This window comes from Trifolium pratense, linkage group LG2 (assembly GCF_020283565.1).
Source record: "Trifolium pratense cultivar HEN17-A07 linkage group LG2, ARS_RC_1.1, whole genome shotgun sequence".
Classification (NCBI taxonomy): domain Eukaryota; kingdom Viridiplantae; phylum Streptophyta; class Magnoliopsida; order Fabales; family Fabaceae; genus Trifolium; species Trifolium pratense.
In genome coordinates, this window is record NC_060060.1 from 7,566,817 (window position 1) to 7,592,017 (window position 25,201).

Consider the following 25,201-nt stretch of genomic DNA (forward strand, 5'->3'; position numbering starts at 1 on the left):
TGGACAACTTGAGCTAGGTTATCATTTTTGTATTCGAAGTTGAAGTACATATCACAATCACTACAATAATGGCTACCCATGTAAATGATAATATTAATTAAAAAGATGACCATCATTAAGTAACCCCTCATGGTAAAAAAAATTGGAAAGATTCTGATTAAACACAGACATGAATGGCCAGTGATAAGAAAGGTAAAAAATTAACTGGCCATTGATAACACCAAATGGCTATATGCCTTTGCTTAATTTCAAGAGTTGATCAAAAGCTCAAATATTAACCTTCTAATTATCTTGGCAGATTATTTGTAATCTAATCATGGCTTACAATCTGAAATTGTTCTCAATTACTCTTCTGATCTGCATAATCTTTTCACCAACTGAAACAGCATCAACATTCAGCCATTACAATTGCACAAAAATAGAAACATTTAGTCCAAATAGCAACTACAAAATCAATCTAAACACACTCTTATCAACACTTTCATCAAAAGCTTCTGATAAAATCAACAATGGCTACTACAATACTAGTATTAGTACAATTGGTGGAACGGAAGACACAATCTATGGTCTTTTCATGTGCATTGGACACACACAGCACTGTGGAGATTGTGTTAAAAACTCTGCCAAAACACTTACCTCAATGTGTGATTCCAAAAAAGAAGCTATAATTTGGTCTGATGAATGCATGGTGCATTATTCCGGACGGTCTTTCTTCGAAACTATGGAAGAATCTCCATCATGGTGTGTGAAAGACTCGTTAGATTATAAAGGTTCATTTGATGGATTCAACAAAAAGCTAAGTTCTTTAATGGTGAATCTTTTAACAGAAGTAAATAAAGCTTCACCGCGAAATGCTACTAAATTTGTTCTCAGGAGATCAATTTTCTTTGAGGATAAATTCTTGAATGGGCTTGCTCAGTGCATACCACATATCTCTAATGATAACTGCATGAAGTGTTTGAAGGATGCTATTGATTATCTTCAAACTTCTTGTGCTAGAGGAAAGATTAGAGGAAGTGTTTTATATCCAAGTTGCATTGTTAGATATGATCCTTATCCATTTTTTGCACAACCTATAGGTTTGAATTTTCAACATTTTTAACTATATAAGATGGTGATTTTATTTATTTCAAGTAAATTGAGGTTAACACTAATTAATCTGTTGCAGGAGCAAAAAAGAAAAATGAACCAGACCCATTTTTCATAATTTTTCATATTGTTGCTCCTGTCATGGTTGTCTCTGTCACGGTATTCCTTTTCGCGTATTATGTGCTATGTAGGAGAGCAAGGAAGAATCTCAAGTACCACAAAGAAAATTGTAATGTGGAATTAAAAATGTTTTTCATTTGTGATGTTTTATAAAATTCAATATAGTAGATACTTATTTTTACTGATACAATTTTTTGAAAGCAATTGTACTTTTTTTGGTATAGTTGGGGGAGATATTTCATCAGAAGTAAACACTCTGCAATTTGATTTCAATATGATTCGACTAGCGACAAACAAGTTCTCTGATGATAACAAGATAGGAGAAGGTGGTTTCGGCGATGTTTATAAGGTTTATATATTAATCTATTTTTTTAGTGTTAAAACATAGTGAAGAAATTTTGCTACAATGTTCAATGAATATTTGATAATCGTATTTGTTATGCAGGGAATGTTTCCTAATGGATTTGAAATAGCAGTGAAGAGGCTCATAAGAAATTCAAGTCAAGGAGCTTTGGAATTTAAGAATGAAGTGTTATTAATAGCAAAACTTCAACACAGAAATCTTGTGAGATTATTAGGATTTTGCATTCAAAGGAATGAGAAGATACTAATTTATGAATATATGCACAACAAAAGCCTTGATTATTACCTATTCAGTAGGGTATTTCTAACCTTTTATTCTTATATATACTTCAATTTTTTCTTTATTTTTTACTTTAATGCTTTATATATTAATGAACTTGTGACTATTTAAACATTATAGGCCCTGAAAACCATAAAAAGTTAACGTGGCACGCACGTTACAAGATTATAAGAGGAATTGCGCGAGGTATTCTTTATCTCCATGAGGATTCTCATCTAAAAATCATACACTGTGATCTTAAACCGAGTAACATTTTGTTGGATGACAAAATGAATGCAAAGATATCAGATTTTGGCTTGGCAAGGATTGTTGCCATTGATCAAATGCAAGGAAATACTAGTATAATTGCTGGAACATAGTAAGTATTGATATATTCCTAACACTTTTTTCCTAAAACAAATTATTATTATTATTTTGGATTTTATATTTTCTCTAATGACAGCCTTTTTTTCTATTTATTGTTTTCTTCTTAGCGGTTACATGTCTCCCGAATATGCAATGCTTGGCCAATTTTCTGAGAAATCTGATGTATTCAGCTTTGGAGTTATAATTCTTGAGATTGTCAGTGGAAAAAGAAATATTGATTACAATGGAGTAAATTCCATTGATGACCTCGTTAGCCATGTGAGTCTCTTAGTAGATTTCAATTCATGTTAGTTACTTTTGACGATTTTCATATATTTAAGAAAAGAATAAACCATTAATTTTGTCCCTGAGCATAAATCCTCTCTTACTTGTCCCTCAAGTAAATGAAAAATAATAAATTTCCCTAATATGACAAAATATTAGAGACTACTTATTATTTTTATTTATTTGATGGACAAAGTATGCAAGTTCAGAAACAAAATTGGTCGATTTCGGTTAAGGAAAAGAATTCAGCTAACCGAACATCTATATTCGACGATTTTATTACAGGCATGGAAGAAATGGAGAGAAAATAAGGAATTGGAATTATTAGATGCTGCATTGACATACTCATTTTCAGAAACAGAAGTATATAGGTGCATCCAAATTGGTCTACTATGTGTGCAAGAAAATCCAGATCAAAGACCTACTATGGCAACAATTGCTTTGTATTTCAACTGTGATTCAATAGATCTACCATGCCCTCAACAGCCAGCATTTTACATGCGTGGAAAAATAGAAACAAGGGTGGCTAGTAAAATAGCAATGTCAGGTAGACCTAGGAGTTATTCAGTTACAAGGTTTTAAGTTGTTGTCATATTTGTGATTTACCTCACAATCTTTTAAAGTGAGGGAAATGGCATAAAAAAATATAGTTCATGTGATTTCAATTGCAGTATAATATGCATAGAATTTTAAAACTTTGATGTTATGATGTTGTAAAATATATTTTAGCAGTAGTATAAGTAAGTAACTATGTGTCCATGAACTTCATGAATGTTTTCTATTTGTATTTTACTTATACATTTCTTCAATGTTTTTATACATTTAAAGTTATATAAGTTCATATGCATATGTGTTTTGGTAGCAAGCATAGCATGTAGAAGGGAGCTTAAATTGTGTTATTGGCAGGTGTATGTTTGGTTTTAATTCTTGGCAAGTCAGAATTGATTCTGAACATGTAGTTAATTTTGACATGCTAGATTTCTCTATAATAGAATTAATTTTGACATGTTCGGTTGCTTTATAGTAGAATTGATTCTACTTGAAGCAAGAAATTATAACTTATGATTCTAGAATTAATTTTTACACTCAAAATTATTACTTAACTCAATTTTATATAAGAATTTCATTTATATGCACGGTGTAAAGTTATTTTACACATGCATCAAATAATATACTGACACATCAGGTGTGATATTTAAAAACACATGATATATCATATTCATTAAATGATGTGGCAATGCATCATTGGATGTATGCATCTAAATATAAATCAATTTACTTTCAACTCAATTTTAGTTAAATTCAATTCACTTAAAATCTTTTTTTTTCACACCATAACGAAAGATACACCATGCTTTTGACAACAAAACTCTTTAAATCATAAGATTTTAGTTTTTTTTTTTTTTTTTGGTAAGCAATCATAAGATTTTAGTTGAGAAGTAAACGGAAAATTGCTCTTTAGGGGCAATTTCGGAATTAGGATCCGAAACTAATATCACTTTGGAACTCGGAAGATAGGATCCGGAATGCTTTGTTTTTACTTTATGTGCATATGAAACGCTGCTAAGCAATAACAGACCCCATATTTCCAGTGTTGGGTTCCTATTTTAAAAAACTCGAAGTATTGCAGTACACACTTACTGATGTGCAAGTTAATCTCATGTCCTTTATTTTTCCCCCTTAATCTAATCCAAAGTGAAGCTTAACGAGGGTACATACCTATTTATCAAAATTCACATAAAGCATCTTCCAATAGGATACACTGAAAATCACAAGAGAATAATCATTTACATCAAAGCTCTTTTTCAATCTGGCTAATTGAAGAATTAGCATACCACTAATAAAAATCCAATTGCAAAGAAAGATAGGATCCCAATTGCAAAGAGCTTATAAAACTCCAATTCGGTTCCCAGCTTCCGAACCTAAACGAGTTCGGATTGCATCTTCCGAAGAACCTATAAAAATCCAATTCTGATTGCATCTTCCGAACGTAATGTACCATGCATGAATTTGCTTAAATCAATTTTTCTCTGCTTATGTTACCATAACGAAGTCGGTTCCAATCCAAATTGAGTTGCTTTGATTCAGAACTCTTCAAGAACGAGTTAAACTGCTCCTTGACCCATTTCGCTTGCATTCAAGGAATCTAAATGCAATTTTTCTAGATCAAAAGGATGTGGAGAAGAATCAAAAGGAAGGTGATGTGGAGAAGATGAAATTTGTGTAGGATTTGGTGTTTGTTTCTTCACCGTGAATTGGTGCATTATGCTCATAGAAGGCAATGGTGCCAGCATTCTCAGATTGTTTCACCTTATTGGTCTGGTCGATTGGTGGGAGAAACTACTTGAACCTCAAGGGCCATGTGAGGTAGATGTTCCATAATTTAACTTCCTAGTTGGAGCCTGAATAATATCAGTTTACCACCTACAAGGGAGATCCATCTTTTTTTGCTCAATAAATGCGATCCCTTCTGGCTTCTACATAAGTGCTAAGAAATAGGTCAAAAAGCAACACATGTTCTCTTTAAAATCGTATGACACTTATTGGTCACTTCTCTTGTCGGTATAAGATTTTTTCTCATTAATAATCTCCAATGAGCAGAAATAATGAACATTTTCGATCAGAGTAACTCCTGAAGTACAAAGTAAAATGCAAGCTTAATTCATTCCCCCATCTACCATACCTTCATTGACTTTTAACTTTTCTGCACTAGAGCTTAATACCAAAATCCCATCATAGCCTTAGCATGAGTCAAGAGAGTACTATTCTCATCTATGAGGTTCCTCATCTATTTATTTATGAGAGAGAGAGAGAGAGAGAGAGAGAGAGAGAGAGGGAAGGGGGGAGGGAGGGAGGAGGGAGGGCATATGAAATTGTAATAAGATTATGCTTTGGCCAGAGATTTATGGGAAGCTGGCAAATCTTTTTTTACATTACATAAAAGTTGTATTTGCTACACCATTATGCAGCCCACACATAAATCAACACTGCGAACTAGACAAAATCAAGAAGCAATAAATAAAATGACCAAAAGTCAAGCAACTATACCCTGTATACACTCACTAATCCAAAAATCTTATGTACTTATACAGTTCAATGATCAATGACCTCAATTTGAAGAACCTCCATATGAAAACGGAAGTACAAATAAGTTCAAGGTGCTGTGGTCGGCAGACATAGAAGGTGTTGATAATAGTGTTACTCCACTGACAGAAAGAATTACATACACATAACTAAAAGACTGCAGACACCATCTGAATTGCTAATTTCATTAGTTGCCTATACAGAGTAGCTTTTTGCTATATTCGCCTTCTCTACAATCCCTAAGGTGTAGAACAATGCAGAATTCATCCCATGCATTAACTCATTTATAGTGATCTAATTATAAATCTTTACTGGCTTCTCAAACGTGTGACGATTCTGAAAACAAAACCAATGTATTTTGAACAGTTTAAACAGAGAATTTTCCAACCTTAAGTAATCAGCAAAGTGGACAAACACATCCAAAAAGACTCAAATAATGCACTTTAAAAATCTTGCTTTTGTTAGAAATATCACAAACCTGGTTCGCAGCATATGATCTTTTAGGAGCATTGTCAGTATGCTCCAAACCAAGATATTGCTCCCAAGCACCATAAACATCACGCCTCTATCAGAACGATACCAAAAAAGTGGAGTATGAACAAATTCAAAACACAAAATTAGTGTTGAATATCAAGCAAGAGAAACAGATAATTACTAAGTTTCAATTAATGCACCTGAAAACGACTAGATACAATGTCTGAATCCTGAAGATACTCAGGACGCCCAAGTGATAGAAAAGCAAACTTCCACTGGCCAACCAAGAAAAATGATAAAACAGTTAGGTTAACTGAAATCAAATATAATATCAATTTTTGTTAAGTTAAACCATCAAGCAAAATAAAATGACTTTGAAAGCTGCAAGTGTAACAAATAACAACCCAGGTAAGTGGGGAAATACCTTGCTAAACTCTTCATCAGGAACTTGAAGTTTCTTCTGTATTCGTACTTTAATTTCAGATAGAGCTTCACCTTCATGTATAACCAAGAAAAAAGGATCCCCAAAGTTTTGAATTTGCTGTGAAGTTTAGGCAAAACAAAATACACAATTAACAACAGCGTGAATATTAGAGATATCAATAATTAAAAAAAAAAATTGAATCAATTAAAACTATTTACCATTTGATTTTGAGCAGTGTCTTTAGTAAAATGGTACACATGAATTAGACGATCCTGTGGACCTATGTTTTTCTCTTCTTCTGGAATCTGTGAAATTTGAATAAACCCACCCGAGTTTCATTTATTTTGCGAGAGAAATCAAACAATTAAAAATAGTATCTAATGTCCAGAGAATAATTTGACGGTCTTATTATTAGAGCAAATAAAAGAAGGAATATGTCATACTCTAAAGATTTCAAACCCCACTAATAGAAAGAGATTCCTACCTCCTCAGCTCGCAGTGTCCAGTATTGATCATTAATGTTTTCAATCTTTTCATTAGATGGGAACACCTGCACAGGCAGATTGGCAGGAAGGGATAAATGTAAATAGTAATAATTTGTCTTTGTCTAATAGTCAAACCAGAAAGACAGAAACAAGTACAATTGAAGAATCATAATTATACTTAATTCAGTAAGTTTAACTATGATTTACAGATAAATTTTTTTGCAACAATAACAAAAAAATCTAACAATTTCGTGAGTCATAATCAACACAGATGTAACTAAATACCTTGTATATCTTGTGATAGAAGACTTCAAGCAAACGTAGCTCAGCATCAGGAAGAGATAACTCTACCTGAGCAACAATAGTAAAAAGTGAGCATGATACAGAATTATACTATTGTTTCATTTGAAAAATTAATATCGGGGAACGCTGACAATTTATTTGAAAAAATTATAATTCAGTCAACATTGAAATCTCAGTTGCTCAAAACATGCAAATGATAGCTTCACCTAAGTGACACTCTTATTATTTTCTTCGTTATTCAGATGAAGCCAGGTGTACTAGTTTTTTGCAATTGTGACCTGTGGCCATAATATGGTGCAAGAGTCTTATCTACACATAAAATGTAACCAGTTAATGAATTGAAGCTTAACAATTTCACCTTTGTTTTAAGATCATCGAGGACATCTCCAACAGAGCTCTGCTTTGGGAGTCTGATGGTGTGACTAACCACCTGATTTAACAATGTAAAGAAATATAGTAAAGGGTAATGTTAAAAATATAGATGAAAATAGAAGAGAATAAGGTCACCATACCTCGTCCTTGATGGCACTATGAAATGCAACTTTCAGAGTTTTCAAGCCTTGTAATTCAGGTAGAGGGATGTCGAGTACTTCATAGTATAATATATCTGACGTCTGATGTCGAAGAAAAGAAATAAGATGTAATATTTTTCAAAAACTAATATTAAGACGTATTAAACAATTAATACCTGATTGTAATGAACTAGCATATCAGACAAATGATCCACGCCTCGGTACTTAATAGGCTGAGGTTTCGGTTGTTGAGAGTAGCAGTTGTGAGGGGTAAGACGTATTTTGGATGGATCATCCAAGTCAAGTTGTTGAGCTACTCTCTCCACCACATCATCGTATGTATGAAGCCTTGACCTATAAACCAATTTACTTAAGAGTATAAGAACAAGGATGTAGAGTTAAGCATAATAGTATATAAATTCTTACACCAGCTATCTGGTAATATAGTTCCAAGATGCTTACATCTCCAAGGAAAAGTCATCTTCCTTGGGTCTGTCCAGAGATCGAAAATGAACCACCTAAGAGTATAACAGATTGACAAGTGATTTCAGATGTTAATTCTTGAAATATAAACATAATGAACTTCAAGATAGCTTTGCACGTATGCACAAGCCTGTGCATTCGGGAAGGTTTCATATCCACATCACCTAAAACCAAATAAAACTGCATTTAGTAAGGCAAAAATTGAAAGTACCTGGCGGTTGTGAACATATTCTAAATATGAGGGAACGTCTGGATAGCGGACTTGTTCCTCGTTATCCACTGCAGGAGCTTTCTGAAAGCATACAATATCTCCATCCTCCAGCTACAAATAAAGAATACAGTCAACATGCCAATAGAAGATACAGCAACTCAATCGAAGAATTTGGTTCATGTATTGTATGTATTGTTTTATAAATCCTGGGAATCTTTACATGGGGATTTTGGATTCTCATGTTTGGTAAAACCCCTCCAAAAATATTCCCAATCTAAAGTGTTTCCCGGACATTTTTTCTGATGATACCCAGATTGTCATTCCAAAGGTGGGTTTGCACTATTCTCAAGGCAGGGGGGTACTTTAAATTCATGATTTGTTTAAACTACTTAACCTACCACCAGTCCACCACCACATCATTTCCACAAGCGGCCACTGCCACTTGCCAAAGTCTCCAGTTGCAAGAAATCAGCCACTCTACCATTACCAACTGTAATTGACAGTGATCAGCCTTCAGCCAACGATGGCAACAGCCACTTGTCGACAGAATTTTATAGGCTCTGCCACCGTTAGAAGTTGACCAAAGCTAATCACTGGAATCGGACAACTCCAAGCAGGATGTGTCAGTCCCCACCCAGATGTTTTGGCCAACCAGAAATCGCAATCATCATTCCCATTAATACAATTATCAAGATTTCCAGGAATATTTTTTTCAAAAACAGGATCAATCAGCATCAATTATGGACATACCTGGCTTGCTCGGAATGTTACTTTCTTATCAATAGGTTCGCACATGACATTTGGCTCAAACTTAATCTCCTGCAAAAACAAGGCTCGGTCAATTCAATATAGGAACAAAGTCTAATCCAGATCACAAACAAAACATGCACTCCAACTACAACTTTTCTATCGAACATAACACACTCAATCTGCTATAATGCGTTAATGCCACCACAGTAAATGTAATGGTTAAAATACAAAGAGAACATAATGTAGAATCTGTGGTTGTAGAGGTCTGAATAATGACAGATGTTTCAAATGATGGAATAGGTAGAACCTGCAGAGTAGACTCTGATGTATCTAATCTTGCAAAGAAAGGCATATCTTCAAAGAAAGTAACATCTGCATAAAAACGATGTGTAGAAGGACAATAACACTGATACCCTTTTTGAACTCTAGAACACCCCAAAAATACACATTGATGCCCTTTTTGAGCTCGTGCAGACAACTTGTCACGACCGGGAGAAAGATCAAGAACAAAACAAGTGGAGTCAAACACTCGAAGAGGAAGGGGATATAGAGAGTCCCTAGGAAACAAAAGAGAATGTGGAATCTCATTATTCAATACTGAGGATGGCATGCGGTTGATCAAATAACAAGAGGTGAGAATGGCATCAGCCCAAAATTTTGAAGGAGCATGAGCATTTATCAATAAGGGCCGAGATGTATCAACTATATGACGATGTTTCCAGTCAGCTACACCATTTTGTTGTGGTGTGTGTGGACAACTACACTGATGTATGATACCTTGAGAAGCCAAAAAGGAGTTGAACTGTTTGGAAAAATATTCTTTGGCATTGTCACTTCGCAAAATTCGAATTGTTTTCCCAAATTGAGTTTTTATCTCTGAATAAAAAGTCTGAAACGCACTGAATAATTCTGAACAATTCTTTAATAAAGTCATCCAAGTATATCGCGAGAAATCATCAATGAAAGTGACATAGTATCGATATCCTAAATTTGAAGGCACTTGGCTAGGACCCCAAATATCAGAATGCACAGTATCAAATGAAGACATGGATCTTTTATTGGCACTACTGGGAAAAGACACTTGAACATGTTTACCAAGCAGACAAGACTCACAATCAAGAGTCTTTAAATGTGAAAGTTGAGGAACTAACAACTTTGACTTATCCAGACTTGGATGACCCAAACGACAATGAATGATATCCGGCGACGGAGAAACACCACAAACGGAGGATGAATGAGGATTAAGGTAATAGAGAGCGTGTGATTCAAATCCTGTTCCAATAGTCTTTCCCGTACTTCGGTCTTGTATAAAGAAAGAGTCCGAACAAAATGTCACGGAACAGTTGAGAGAACAAGTTTACTAATTGATATCAAATTAAAAGGTGAATCAGGTACAAATAACACATAATTCAAGGATAGAGATGGCAAAGGAAAAGCTTGACCAATACCAGTAACTTGTGCTTTAGAACCATTAGGAAGAGTGATGTTGTGAGGTATTTTAGGAGGTAACATGTTAGAGATAAGAGAGGGATTACCAACAATATGATCGGAAGTACTGGAGTCTAAAAAATCCATGATCCCACGGAGTGAGATAGACAAGCTGTAGAATCACCAACATGAGCCAAAGTGGCTGCAGCGGAAGTTTGTTGGACAGCCATCAAATCAAACCATCAACCAAACAGAAAAACACTTGCAAATAACCAAAGAAAAATGTTCTAACAACTGTGAGAGACACACAGTAATAGATACACAACAAAAACAGAACAACAGTGTCCAAGGGACTAAAAAACTGAACCAGTAGAACTTGAAGAGCGGCACATGGACCCCGCACAATGGGGAGTAGCCTTATATAACGACAGTGTGATGAACGGTGCGTGCTAAATGAACAGTGCGCCCGGAATGAACAGAACTCACGCGTGAACAGTGTTTTGCAGTAAATGAAACTAAATATCCTTATAAATATGAGTCAAAAAAACTAAATCTATCCTAGAATCACAAAATAAGGAAACCAAATATCCTAATCAAATATGGAAACTAAATATCCTAATATATAGGAAACCAAATCTATCATACTAAAAAGAGAATAGAATAATCAACAAAAATATTTAGGTAGTGTTTGGCCCAACTTATTTTAGACTTTTCTTCTCCTTAAGAGAAAAGTTGGGCCAAACAATTTTTTTAAAAAGTTCTTAGTAAAAAAGAGCTTATATTTAACACATTAACACATAAAATTAAGAATTAAGGAACTTTAGAAGGAGACATAATGAACTTTTTAAACTGTATACGGAGCTTTTTATAGTGTATCAGCCTTCATGTATGGTTATTTATATTAAAATTGAATTTTTTAATACAAATGTTTTACCAAATAATATATAACTTAAGCTAATTTTTAAGTTCAATAACTACCAAACAACTTTAACTTCTCCTTTAAAGTTATTATTTTACTTTTTAATTTTAAAGTACCTTACATACTCAAAAAAGCCGGGCCAAACTTCTCCCACTTATAAAGTCATTTTCAGGTTTTATCTCATTCAATGTGGGACTTTTAACACACACCTAGGACTGGACATCTGGAGTGTGACATAGTAGGTAGCCTAGTGGATTTCGGATTAGCTCTAATATTATCTTAGAATTTAGGTTAGGCCAAATGCAACGTCCCTTACAAAACCGGCTTGTAAGATGAGGGAATGTCTCTCTTTTTTATAATAAGGGAATGCCTCTTTAGAAACACTTTTCAGGCCTTATCTTATATCAATCTTGGGCTTGGGTTTTTCTTAATGGGATTGGTGTGTGACCCAAATGGATAGACTCTAATACCATATTATATTTTTATATTGGGGGCTCAACTCATTCTTACAAATTACAATTAACAAATATATAATGCACTTGTGGCCAAAGGTTAAACGGGTATGGAGCTAGTTGACACCAGTCACTTTCCAACTGATAATTCCATAACATCTAATAGAAAAATATACATTTACAGCTAAAATAGGAAAATGACAAGTGACAAGTAAAAAGTTTGCAAGTCCTTAAATAACCCAAGTTATCTCACTCATGATTACCATCTACTCTATAAATTCAGTATTTTCATTGAACAATAACTGACCTGCTAAGCTTGAACAGTACCCCACAAAACTGGTTATACAAAATTGGTTTTTCTAATTTCAAGCGGTTTTTCTATTTAGTTAGTTGTTTTGTTTTGCCAATATGTGTACTTTTAGCTTGCTCAGCAAGCTTTTGTTGTTTGTTTCCCTGCTGCCAGGCTGGCAGCAGTTAGTTATAGGGATCTGCCAGCTGGCACTGGCAGTTACACTGGGTGTAGGTAAACCCAATATAGGTGTACGATAAAACACCTATAAATTTTGTAAACTGAACTATTCGGGTCTTTTCAATAAAATACAAAAATTGAGATTACAATTCTCGTCTACTTTCTCTTTTCTATTAATGACTGAATTAAAGGAAACAATACAAACCAACCTCATAAAGTACAATATCTTCTTCATGATCATAACCAGCCATTTCGTTTAGCCTTGTTAAGATTTCTGATGGCTTGCCAGTACACTTCACAAAGAGCCTTCCAACATAGCTGCCATTACAAGGAAACAAAGAATGTGTCAATCCAAGTTCTACACACAAAATATGCTAAAACAAATAAATTAGTCGGTACCGAAGCTCCTCTTTTTCAGGATCATATAGCTTAAAGAAAAGTAATATATCATCCTTTGTCTTGTCAGGTGGTGCAATGGGACATAAATCCTACACAAAAATACAGATTTTCAAAAAGATTGTGCTTGGATAATTGTGCTATTAAAATGTATACACCTCCATAATAAATTTTACCATCCCCTTCTCCACCTCCAAAAACAACTTCAGTTCTGCATTGTGAACCTTGTTTGATACTTCTCGCAATTGCCCAACCTGTCAAAGCACTCTCAAAGTTGAGCATTAACTAGACAAGAATCTCAAACATCTGAGCACGCTCGTAACAAGAAAAACAAACCACAGGCCCATAAAATTTTGCAAAATACTTGAAGAAGTTGCATTTTAATTTTCAATTAAAAAACAGTCAGCTAAAGATGGAATAATAAATAAAAGACAATGGAAAACCCACAAAGAATTAACTATACATCCGTCCCAATATATGCAATCTACCAAAGCAGCCACAGCTAGGAAAACCAGGTAATTTGAAGGCTGACCATAGATGATTTGAAGTTATAGTAAATAAACATAAAGGTGTTTCCATGTAATTTTACAGATCGTATCTCCCTTGAATCATGAACCCAACTGTCAGAAAAAAGGGTAAGGGGAACATATAAGGGGAACACAATATGGAGAATCTCCAAGCAAGCAAGAAAATTTACAGTTTGTGTTTCCTCAGCATGTGTCAATGGTCTATTAGGCCGATAAGTATGGTTTTGCCGCTTAGCCCATAGCCAAAAGCGCTGAAATTGAACTGGTATACCAAACTCTTTTGCAACCTCTTCCTGAAAATCACAGATTATGCAACAAACATAAAAATCACACCTGTAAAATAGCTTTTAAACAAAAGCGCTAAATCAAACTAAGCAATCGTCTCATCATAAATATAAAATTGAAAATTATTACTACAAAGGATGTCAGATCACATTGATTTGTGTGATATATTTATATATCTTCCAAGTAAAGTATAATTTTCAAATTTTAGTATTGTTGGAAAAATAAAAGATCTCTGAAAATGAATGTTTTAAAGAACTTTATGTGAAAAAAATTATCTGCCCTCTGTTACAATTTGTTCAATAAAAAGTAAACAAAACCAGGCCATCAAGTGAACAAGGATGATTAATGGTGATACCTTGAAAACGTTAAAAGGTGTCTGTTTTTGTACACGGAAACTCCTCACTTTGTCGTGGTCTACAAGATCAAAGTAGATATCCTTTCCCATCTGCCCTTCAATGTCTTCGTCTCGTGCCACCTAAGAAATATCATACTATCAGTAATACTAAATGCAATTTGATTGTGTAAATTCTGAAGTAAAAGACAAATAATGCTCAACTCAATTGATTCCTAAAAAAAGCCAAGGTCAAAACTAAGAACCTTTATAATGGTATAAAGATGGGCCTCTGCCTTTTCTTTCTTTTTGTGTTCCTTTTCTTCTTGCTCTTTCTTCAACCTCTCCTGCATCAATCCATTAAAAAACTTGTGTCAGATTTTCATAACAAATTAAAGAACATAATAAAAAGTAGGGGTCGGTAACAGATTGAACTAGGCTTAATCTTGGCTTGTGGGTTATAAAATATAAATCATGCTGCACTTCTCATTAGAAAGCAAAATTTTGAGTTGAGTTATCAAGTTTATTGCAAAAGCTGATCTGTGACATGCATTATTAGATCCATTATCAAGTAAAACAGCACCTAAGTTGGTTTTGAATATTAGACATACAAGTACATGACAAACAGAAAACATGTTTTGGTTTACAAGGCTTACTTCATTCTGAGTACTAAAAGTAGATAAGAAATATGCTCACCCTTAAATGTTCAGCAATGTCTTTCTCATCCACATTGCATATGATTTTGTCCTTGTCACTTTCACGTATATACACCAGCATATAAGCATTTGAATATTTGGTGAACTTAAATGGTGGGTTATTGAATCCAGGATTTGTTTGGGGTAACTGTTAAAACACAAGTGGTGCGATAAATAATAGACAAGATTTAAGAAGGATAAAATGTCATGGCAATGTGTTTCAAAAAAAAATGTCATGGCAATGGAAATAAAGCAATTACGGAATTACCTCTTCCTCACCACCATATTGCTCCTCTAGTGCCCGCTTATTGTCTTCTTTTGTCACCCTCTCGTCATCGAATTTGTACCTGATCCAGTCCCATAACAAATATAGTCATAGTCAGAGCCAATATTGCCAAAAAGGCAATTCAAAACAGCAGAAAGAAGACAAAGTGCCTTCAAGTATGTTGTGTGGTAGTCACGTTCAAATACAGCTATTATTGGAATCACAGTAATCAACAAATCTAACACAAAATAACAAGGAACAGATGCGTCCTTCACAATTGTCTACCACATACACAGCCTGATTTCAAATATTACCTACCATATGGTTCATGCAACTAATCTCCCATTACACACTTGATATGATTGTATAAGTGTAGAACTGATAAACATTAAATAAAACAGCCTTTACATGATAGTTTAGCATTTATCTGACTATCTGAGACAACCATCCTAATCGCTGATTCATTTCAAAATTGGATGAGTATGAATGTCTGAATCTGTAATTTTCATGAGGCCGATATGTGTCCTTGAAACATAATAGCTATTGTAGCTGCCAGAATGGTTGTGCTGTGCCTATAAACAAATACATGCTTGTAACATGACCTGAGATCTTTAAACAAAGTGTACTCACTAACAGCAACTAATTGTTCTTCATATGTAGCTACCTATACATGAGCTGAGCTCTAATCACATATGCACAACAAATACATACAAGCTCAAATGGTAGTCACCAACAGAAATGATCTCTAAAGTTGAGAATATTATACGTACCACAGTTCAGAGAGAGTTGGCCTGATAAAAGCATAATAATGCCCACCATGCACGCCCCCACTATGAACCAAAACACTGGGGAAAAAATAAATTAAAATATGTTACAAAAGAAAACAGCAAAGACCAAATATGCATAGTATAATTGTAAATAGAATGAAAGAAAAAAGATGAACTAATGTATAAACAGAAAAATCTTTTGCAATAGATAAACAAAAAAATCGCACGATTTTTGTATCTTGTGATAAAAGATGATTTATGTATGTATAAACATAAACTATTCCTTCCAGATAAAAAAAGCACTAACTGACTGCAACAAATAAACTACATGGGGAGAAACCACAGCCAACATGTACAGCCATAGGATCCAGATCAAAGGTAGATATTATTTGTACATCATAACAAATCATAGATTAAGTAAGTATCATAGGGTTGTTACGATCTCAACCCTTGATTTTCTCACTTTACACTTTACTCGCTTTAGAGGATCCAAATCAAAGACAGATTAGTGTGTGACTAGTTCAGGAAACGATCTAGTGCTGTTGACAAATCAAAGACAGATTACAGAATCATGTCATGTTACCAACCACCAAATGGAACATTCTTAAATAATCCCAATTATGAGGAGATGAACTCATAAGAAATTAATCAAGAGGAAGCTTTCATAGCCACTTTCACATTTTCTTTTATAAGAATGTTTAGTACAACTGTCAACCACACAATTTATTGTATTCTGATATAAAAAGCATTAATTAATTGAAATATATAAAAGTATATGGGAAAAAACTCTGCCAACATTTACAGCAATAACAGCTTATAAACTGGCACAGTAAATGCAAATGATATAAGTAAAAAATTAGAAAGGTGGTGCTCAAAGAATCAAGTCATGCAATCCGTAACTATGCTGCAGACACACCATTTAGTTACCTGTGAAGTGTGTACAGATTGCGGACACTCCTATCAGCATCGGGTGATAGATACTTTCCATTCTCACGATCAAGATCAAGTTGTGAGGGAAACTCATAACGGTCATTAATCTACATAGCAAGGGCATAAAGAGAATATTATTATCTCACGAAAGATTTAAAAAGAGTGCCATCTCTCCATCAAAATTGAAAGAAAATCAACAGAAACATTCGAACTTGTGATGACAACAGTGAATCCCTGAGCTCACCCTTGTAAAAATCTTCCTTTTGTCTAATGGTTTCAAATAATGGAAGTATATGCATAAATACAACTATCACCCCCCCCCCCCAAAAAAAAAAAAAAAACCTTTCGGACAGGGTAATGTGCAAAAGAAAAGTATATATTAACAGACAAAGCCGCTCAATAACAAGCTATCCTTAAAGTTCCACTTGTATTTTGATTCCATAATGTGCTATCCTTGAAGTTCCAACAAAGCCGCTCGATCAAAAGTCTTGTTTCCCAAAGACCATATACATGCCAAATCTTCATAGGCATTTTACAGTAGAGCTGGTGCGCACTAGATGTATCTTACTCCCTCCGAAATGAGTAATAAGCAAAAATGATCAAATTATGCATATTAAGAAAGGTAGTTAATCAATTAATCTATGCAATCCCAATAAGAAAAACAAGTCTATTGTCTAAATTACCCTCCATGACTAATAAGTTGGGTCATTGGAAATATAAAACGTTATATTAAATGAGGGGTGATTTAGACATACTATCATTAAATATGAGAGAATTTGTTAACTTTTGCTTATAAATTATTCCAAAATATATGAGCTATTTTTGCTGATACTTCTTTTCGGATTGAATACTCTTTAATGGGTATGCCAATTGAACCTCAATTTCAGTGTTTTTGTGGTAGTGAAATTTCAAAATACCAAGACACTGCTAACTTCCTTGCATACTGACGAACAAATATCAAGAGAGTATAAAGATATGTATTCATTGGACTACCAACCTTAACCATAGTATCCCGCATAAAGTCATATTCAAATCTTTTCAGCTGAAGCTGAAGGACAGGGGGGAAATCAATAAATAGGACACCCTTCTTAGCATCCTGAAATGATGGTACCAATAAAATGTTCATTAGTTTGTGAACCAAACTCAATAAAAATTAAAACACTTAGATGTTGGCATTCTGATAAATACAAGAGATTTAGAGAAATATCATTATATTGTTCAAAGGAAATAAACAAAATGTTTGAAATAGACAAATAAATTCCTGCCAAAAAATATAACATTTCTATGGAAGGCTTAAAAACAGCCAGTCACGGCATTGACAGCTATCCAATGGCAGTTTCCAGAACACGAATACCATCAAAGTTTTAACCCTACTAGAAGCAACACAATTTCTTTTTTTACTTTTGAAATGGCGAAAATCATTGTTCTTAAAAGACATTAGAATAAAAATATTAAACACACACACACAAGAAAACAGAAATCTTCTTTCCAATACAAGGAAATTAACTTCTCAAAATGACACTGGAAATTTATTAAAAGCCACTTGAGCTTTTACCAATTACCACTAACCTGCAAACCATATTGTTCCGCATGATATTTGTTATCCCCTTCAAGACGTTCAACTTCAACATACTTATCAAAGGAAGCATAAACATCGCGACAACCTTTGACATCAAGTTGAAGATCTAACATGCGTATATATAAAATTAAATTAGTGCCTGTGACAAGGCACAAACAAATGTATGAATTTACAACACATAAGAAAGTACCATAAAATGACTCCTTTCTAGTTGATTTGTAGTCCACATTGATGCACTCTATGTAGTTCATATGGTGTCCTTCGAATAACTTTTGTATAGTTCCCTCAACAACAGTTCCCTAACAATGAATAAAATAAACCATAAACATTTGATACCGTCATTCATCAGAGTCTGTGAGCAGAAAATACCAAAGGTCTTTCTCATACCTTCATTTTGTCTTCAAGTTTTTCACAAAGGACCCGATTTAGTTCTTGAACATCATGCTGCATGAAAGAATCATATGTATCCCATCCAAAAGATTTTGTCAACTCCTTTGTTGCGACACTGGTGTCACTGTATTGGAGCTTGTAGAATAAACTTTGAAGAGCCAAAGGGATGCTTCCAGAGGGCATATCATTTTCAGTTGTTGGCATATGGTACACAGCCTGGAATGTGATATCCGGGAATCAACCTCCACACTTTACGATCAGACAAGTGAACTTCAGGCAAAACAAAATAAGACTAACAATTCTAACCTTTCTAAAATAAGGAATATGGTACAAGGTTTGAAGTAGAGAATTCATATAACAGGTAGCTCCTTGGTTCTTAAGCCCAACATAGCCAGTCTCCTTCTTTGAATCATAATTCCAGTAGTCCACAATCTTACGAACAAGAACCTCAGCTTCTACTATAAGAGTATCATTCACAAGATACCCTCTACTAGGATCATACAATTCACCAAGAGGCATGAAAGATGTGAAACCCCAATCACTTTCCCGTGCGTTGAATTGATGCTGTGTATCTGCATAACATAAGTAAAATGAAGTAACAAGATTATTGGCTTAATAAAAAAATTGACATTTCCAGTTTCCACTTCCTTTTTCTTGCTTAAAATTTGATACAAATAACACTAACAAGTTCGATTGGCATAAATAGATTATAAAACCCGTTATCTCATCTTCCACCTAATTTGCAAACACGGTGCAAGCGGTTGGAACCAAAGGTTAACAAAAATGCTGAGAACCTATAGTGAATGTGAATTCCGAACAAAAGGGCCAAAGGCAGAATAATTAGTGCATAAAGGTGTCAAGTAATTTATTATAATAGATTATAGATTATTGAGGTATCAAACGATCTTGCATCCATCAATTGCAACATACAATATGAAACACCAACACGTGTCGGACACTGAACACACCTTCAAATATGAAGTACTGATGCTGCATAGAACATACATCTTGCAAAATTTGTCACTTTTAATTCCAGCAATGTTTTATCCTACTTATACAGTTATGACTAGTCAGTGCCATTTTGTAACAAGTGTAAAGATCAAATCAAAAGGGTTACCTTTTCTCACGGAAAACTTATTATGGATTTGATTAACAATTGCCAAGCTAAACTGTGCATATCTACTCCAACCATAGGGCAAACTAGCGGCATCTGCGACATCCAAATACATGGACAAATAGTCCACATTGTTTCCTTTTGGAAAAATAAGCACACGCCTGTCAAGTATACAACAAAGTTAGAGAGAGGAAATCAATGAAATTGAGTAAACCTAACAGAGCGTATTGAAAAAAAAAATAACCAATTAACTAAATCTCTAAAAAAAATACCATTTATAAGCACCAACAACAAATACTTCTGAATAGAGCTTTTTTGTATTCAGTCTAGTAAAATTGTCAATTCTCCATGTGAATCTGGTTTGCGGAGGATCGGTGACAGGCTGGCTCTCCACAGCATTGGCAGTTTCAGGTTGAGCAGCAACAACTAATGTCATCACAAGAAACAAAAAACACAATTACCCATCCTCTTCGCAATTATCATAAAACTTTAAACTATAAAGAGGGGAGTATGGCATTACTTAACTACACCCCCCAAAAGCTTATCATGTAATATAACTAAAAAGACAAGATAATTAATTGCACGGTCAACAAAGATATGCATAGCAATCAACAACTGTACATTAATTTGGACTTGACATGATTCTGTATAACTTTTAGCCAACAAGCTGATTTTGTATTAAAATTGATCCAAACAGCACATTTACTGAACAATTTTTCTTCATTCAAAATGTGATAGCATGAAACTCACAAGTTACAACTAAGCCAAATTTTCACCCACCACTCATTACCCTCCCCTCTGTATTGTTTTTTAAAATCAAGCAATAACGAACAAACCACTTTCCCCAAATTCTTGAAGCAATTCAATTACATGAAACAAAAGCTAAGAAAACAGTAAAACAAAGTTCCTTCAAAAATAACAAATTTTCCACACAGATCAAAAGAAGCAGAAAACAATAACTACCTTCCATCGGCTGATGATTGTTTTCAGGCAAATCGGCATGTGGCACAAGCATCTCTTCATCCTCTTGCTGCTGCACAAAAAAAAAAAAAAAAAAAAATACATCACATCACAACCTAGTTCGGATCCACCATAATACCAAATTACCAAACCCCTCAAAACAAAGCCCTAAAAATTGAAACCCGAAGTGCACCGAAATTGTAAAATTGCAACGAAATTTTCAGTCTCTCAGATCAAAATCATAACAAACAAACGAAAACCCTGCAAGTTAAGTAGAAATAAAATTGACCTAATAAAGAAAACAATCGTGAGTAATCAATAAGTAGAAGCACATAAAGTGAGTGTGTGTGCGCGCGCGAGAAAGAGAGAAGAAGGAGGTTAGGGATAGACGTACGTCAATGGGAGCGGACATCATGACGGTCATGGTGAATTTGGAACCTGCGCGGGTAATTGTTAGAGAGAGAGAGAGAGAGAGAGAGAGTGGTGTGTGTTGTTGTTGAAGAATGAGATCAGCAGAAGAAGAAGAAGAAGAAGAAGCTGGTTGGAGAGAAGAGAGAAGAAGCGAAGAGGTCTTTGGTCTTTATTTGGGGGTTTGGGTAATTGGGAGATTTCATTTCGTCGAGTTCATCTCTGTGGGCCTTACTTTCTTACAAACGGCGTAATCACACCATTCATTAGGGTCTGCTCATTTTATTTATTTACTATTTTCATTTTCATTGCTAGGACTCTCTCCGGTCTTAATTACAAGATAACTTTTACTTTTTAGGTTTATTAAAAAAATAATTTATTTGGACTATATATTATTATAGTTTATATATATATATATTAGCATTTCAATCAACCTAAAAAGTAAAAATTCTCTTATAATTAGGACTAGAGGGAGTATATGATATGATTTTATCAATAATATTCATTTTTCTTGTTTATTATCTTGGATAAGATATATGTGATTTGAGCACTCATATTTATTTTTCTGGTTTATTGGATAATATAGGATACGATGTGTTTTGAGTATTAATATTCGTTTTTTTCTTGTTTATTATCTTATGTACTCCCTCTATCCTTAATTATAAGTAAAACTCAACTATTCAGATTCATTGAATAACTTATGTATCTGGACTATATGATACGATGTGATTTGAACACTAATATTCGTTTTTTAAGTTCATTATTCAATGATAACGGTTAGACCACCATCATAATAGTGAGGACGGGTAATGTCATAAGTTTCTATTTAATATTTATCGAGTGTGGCATAATTGTTGTTAAATTTTGAACAATTTTTATATGTTGTTTTACTCAAAGGTCGTGAGATGGAGTGCAATTTATTATCTATAGTATAATGTGATATCTAGTTACATGTGCACGTGTGTGTGTGTGTTCGCGCCAAAGTGTATGTGTGCACGCGCAAAGGTTATAGTAAATTTACATTTTATTGTTTGTTTTTGACGCATCACTTGTAATTATTGTTGGATCGAATTTTCAATCTCATTTTGTCCATATTTTTGGCACAAACCCTAGCTAATGTGGTGCTAATTTATTATCAAGCATGATGAGTTATGTTTAATTATATGATATGATGATGATGTTGCATAAAAAAAATATGATGATGATGATGTGTTTGATAAATGTTTTCAATTTATGTTTTAGCAAATTTTGATCCCTAAATTATTTTCTATTGCGACCTTTGATCTCTACTTTTAAGTCAAAACAATATGATTTCACATGAAAATTAGGAGTTAACCAAAAAAATTTATTTTCACCTAAGAACTAGAGATTAATACACACGCAAAAAAAAAAATGTCAGCACATAAAAGGATGCAAATTTGAAGCAACTTACTCAGATAAAAGATGTCATGTTTTCTCCATATCACGGTCGTGTTAGCTATATCTTTTGTTGAATATACATATACCTTGGGTGTACTCTAGTTCAGGTTGTGGGTCCTGGTACTCGGTATTCCAAGAATATGTTATTCAACAACACCTATAAAGGTGAAATACTTAAGTAATAATTATGTTAATCTACAAATAATTATCTTAAGTTAAAGGAAAATTGATTAATAGGAGTCAAATAACATGTTATTAGGAAAAAATTATTAATAATAGGTGAAAAAATTATTAAAGAAAAAAATTGATTACTTGATTAATAAATTAAAATGAATCAATTAATTAGATGTGAGTAGCTAATTAAATGTAGTTTCTAATAATAACAAGGATAGTTGTTAATTTTACAATTAATAGACTAAGTTGATCAATGTTTTTTATGGTGGTTGTGTTGATGATGAGTTAATTTGCGATGATATACTCAAGTCGCAAATGAGTTCAGATCCACTCCATTGCCTTATCCTCCATTCCCCTCCAGTTTTTCTCCTGATGAATGACATGTGGCAATCAAACATTTCAATGGATGTGATTAACAACTAGTAAAAGTTACAGAGAAATAATAGCGTAGAAAAAAACTACTAATAACAACAACAACGTGAACACTAACAACAACCACCCTCATTTCTGTTGCCGCCGCCGATCTCTGACTTCTTGCCACCGCCGTAGCGCCACCGTCCATCTCTATCACACCGTCACGAATCACCCCAATTGCACCGCTATTGTTCTTTGTCATATTATTGATTTTCAAAACTGCAATTCTTGTTGTGTTTGAAAAAAAAAATCCACTTTGATTAAATCTGATTTTGCCTATGGAGAAGAAAAGGAAGGGGAAAGAACTGAATCGATTTTTATAATTTTATTAAACAACTCTCTTTGAATGTCATCATCATCTCTCGTTGTTACCGTCTCTTTGACTGTCGTCACCATCGCCGTCACCGTCGCCGTTGAGTTTGAATCGCCGTCGTCGTTTGAACGCAGTTATTACTAGAAAAAGAGTTGGGTCCAGATCCAAATTAGTGAATTTAAGAAAGAAGAAGACCAAGAGTACACAGGTGGTGGTGGCGGCGGAGCTTTGACATGGTGGTGGTGGCCCGACGATACTGAGAGAGTGAGAAGAGGAGAGTAATCTCATTCAATGGGTTGTTGTTGGTACGTAGTTCACATATGTTTCTCTGTAACTTTTAGTTTTTAATCACACCCATTGAAATGTTTGATTGCCACATGTCATTCATCAATGGGTGTGATTAAAAACTAAAAGTGTTTAAGTAAAAGATGAAGTGTCCCAAATGGAGTGGATCTGAACTCGTCGCAAATATGTGTTGAGTAACAACTAATGGTAATTGTTGATGTTAGTGTCCCATCTATGTCACATTCATATAGTATGGCATATTATATTATGGGCTCGATTCGTGATAAAATCATAGTTCTACGGTTTATGAGACTTTAGGGTGAAATGGTAGGAAAGTCGTTGGAAATGAGTGTTGTTGGGACGTTTTTTAGTAGACACTCTTGTTTGTGGGGTAATATGCGGCTTCTCATCTCTACCAACCTAAAATCAGAAGCATCTGCTTGTTAGACTAATTATTGATTATTATGCATATTTTTTGTCATGCATGATGAGTTATGTTTAATTATAGGCAAAATTAAACCGCGGATCCTTTATCTTATTTATTTGTAACACTTAGATTCTTTATATTTTATTTGTAACATATAAGTCATTTATCTTGTATATTTGTAACACTTCAGTCTTTTTTTCCGTTTTATTAAAAAAATACTGACATGGCTTGCCACATCAGATAATTTTATTTTTTAAAATATATTTTAATTAAAAAATAATTAAAAAAAATCAGAAAAAGATGAAGATCTTCATCATCTCTATCATGTTCATCATTCCTTCAAAACCTTTACCTAATTTTTCAAATACCAAAACCCCTAAATCACCAAAATCTGAATTGACTTTTATGACATATACATCGATCTTCAATCATGACAAAATCATATAAAAATCAAATCTTTGTGTTGATTCGATTTTGGGAACAAAAATTTCAGATCTATGTAGATTCTATTTTGAGAAAAAAAATTGAAAGTGAAATTGAATAGTTGGAGAGAGATTTGTTCGTGGAATCTCCAACATGACAAAATCATATAAAAATCAAATCTTTCATTTAAACAACATGACAAAATTTGATTTAACGGATCCAATAAACAATGTTTAAGTAATTAATGAGTGAAAGGATCAAGAAAATGAAAAGGGGTGATTAGTAGTAGTACATACTACCATAGATTGGTTTAGGAGAAGGGACATGGAGCTTCCTGTTAATGGATGCCATTAGAGAGAAGAGATCTGAGATCTAAGGAAGGACGGAGGAAACAAAGTGTTGTGAAAATGAAATGAAACAAAATCAGTCGATAAAAACATTGAGGAATGTTTAAGTACTTTGGTGCTTAAATCTGCAATTTATTTTTTATTTTTTGGAAAATGTGTAAAGAACTTGATGAAGATGATGAAGATGCTTAAATCTGCAAATTTTAAAGTATTTTTTTTTCGGATTTTTTTAATAAAAATATATTTAAAAAATAAAATTATCTGATGTGGCAAGCC

The 25,201-nt window shown here is 33.9% G+C and overlaps 2 protein-coding genes across 3 annotated transcripts; one reads left to right on the plus strand and one right to left on the minus strand.

Annotated features, from left to right (window-relative positions):
• Positions 1–271: 271 nt before the first annotated feature.
• On the plus strand, positions 272–3,245 carry LOC123909952 (cysteine-rich receptor-like protein kinase 10). Its single transcript, XM_045960902.1, has 7 exons — positions 272–1,079; positions 1,169–1,318; positions 1,434–1,558; positions 1,655–1,865; positions 1,973–2,210; positions 2,326–2,476; positions 2,768–3,245. The coding sequence occupies exons 1-7, from the start codon at positions 317–319 to the stop codon at positions 3,062–3,064; spliced, it is 1,935 nt and encodes a 644-aa protein (XP_045816858.1). The 5' UTR covers positions 272–316; the 3' UTR covers positions 3,065–3,245.
• Positions 3,246–5,348: 2,103 nt separating this feature from the next.
• On the minus strand, positions 5,349–21,424 carry LOC123909953 (ubiquitin C-terminal hydrolase 13-like). 2 transcript variants are annotated; one of them, XM_045960904.1, is made up of 32 exons: positions 21,110–21,424; positions 20,719–20,788; positions 20,028–20,181; positions 19,759–19,916; positions 18,948–19,213; positions 18,639–18,857; positions 18,442–18,550; positions 18,242–18,357; positions 17,670–17,768; positions 16,670–16,779; positions 15,746–15,820; positions 14,979–15,057; positions 14,712–14,858; positions 14,282–14,362; positions 14,040–14,159; positions 13,570–13,692; positions 13,049–13,126; positions 12,876–12,964; positions 12,686–12,794; positions 9,209–9,277; positions 8,459–8,569; positions 8,227–8,282; positions 7,941–8,118; positions 7,765–7,866; positions 7,611–7,682; positions 7,235–7,300; positions 6,949–7,014; positions 6,683–6,769; positions 6,465–6,581; positions 6,241–6,315; positions 6,045–6,131; positions 5,349–5,902 (listed from the first exon to the last, which is right to left on the minus strand). In XM_045960904.1, the coding sequence occupies exons 1-32, from the start codon at positions 21,137–21,139 to the stop codon at positions 5,861–5,863; spliced, it is 3,360 nt and encodes a 1,119-aa protein (XP_045816860.1). In that variant the 5' UTR covers positions 21,140–21,424; the 3' UTR covers positions 5,349–5,860. The 2 variants fall into 2 exon arrangements, with proteins under 2 accessions (XP_045816860.1, XP_045816861.1); XM_045960905.1 differs by having other exon boundaries at positions 20,719–20,785; positions 21,110–21,385.
• Between the last annotated feature and the right edge of the window lie 3,777 nt (positions 21,425–25,201).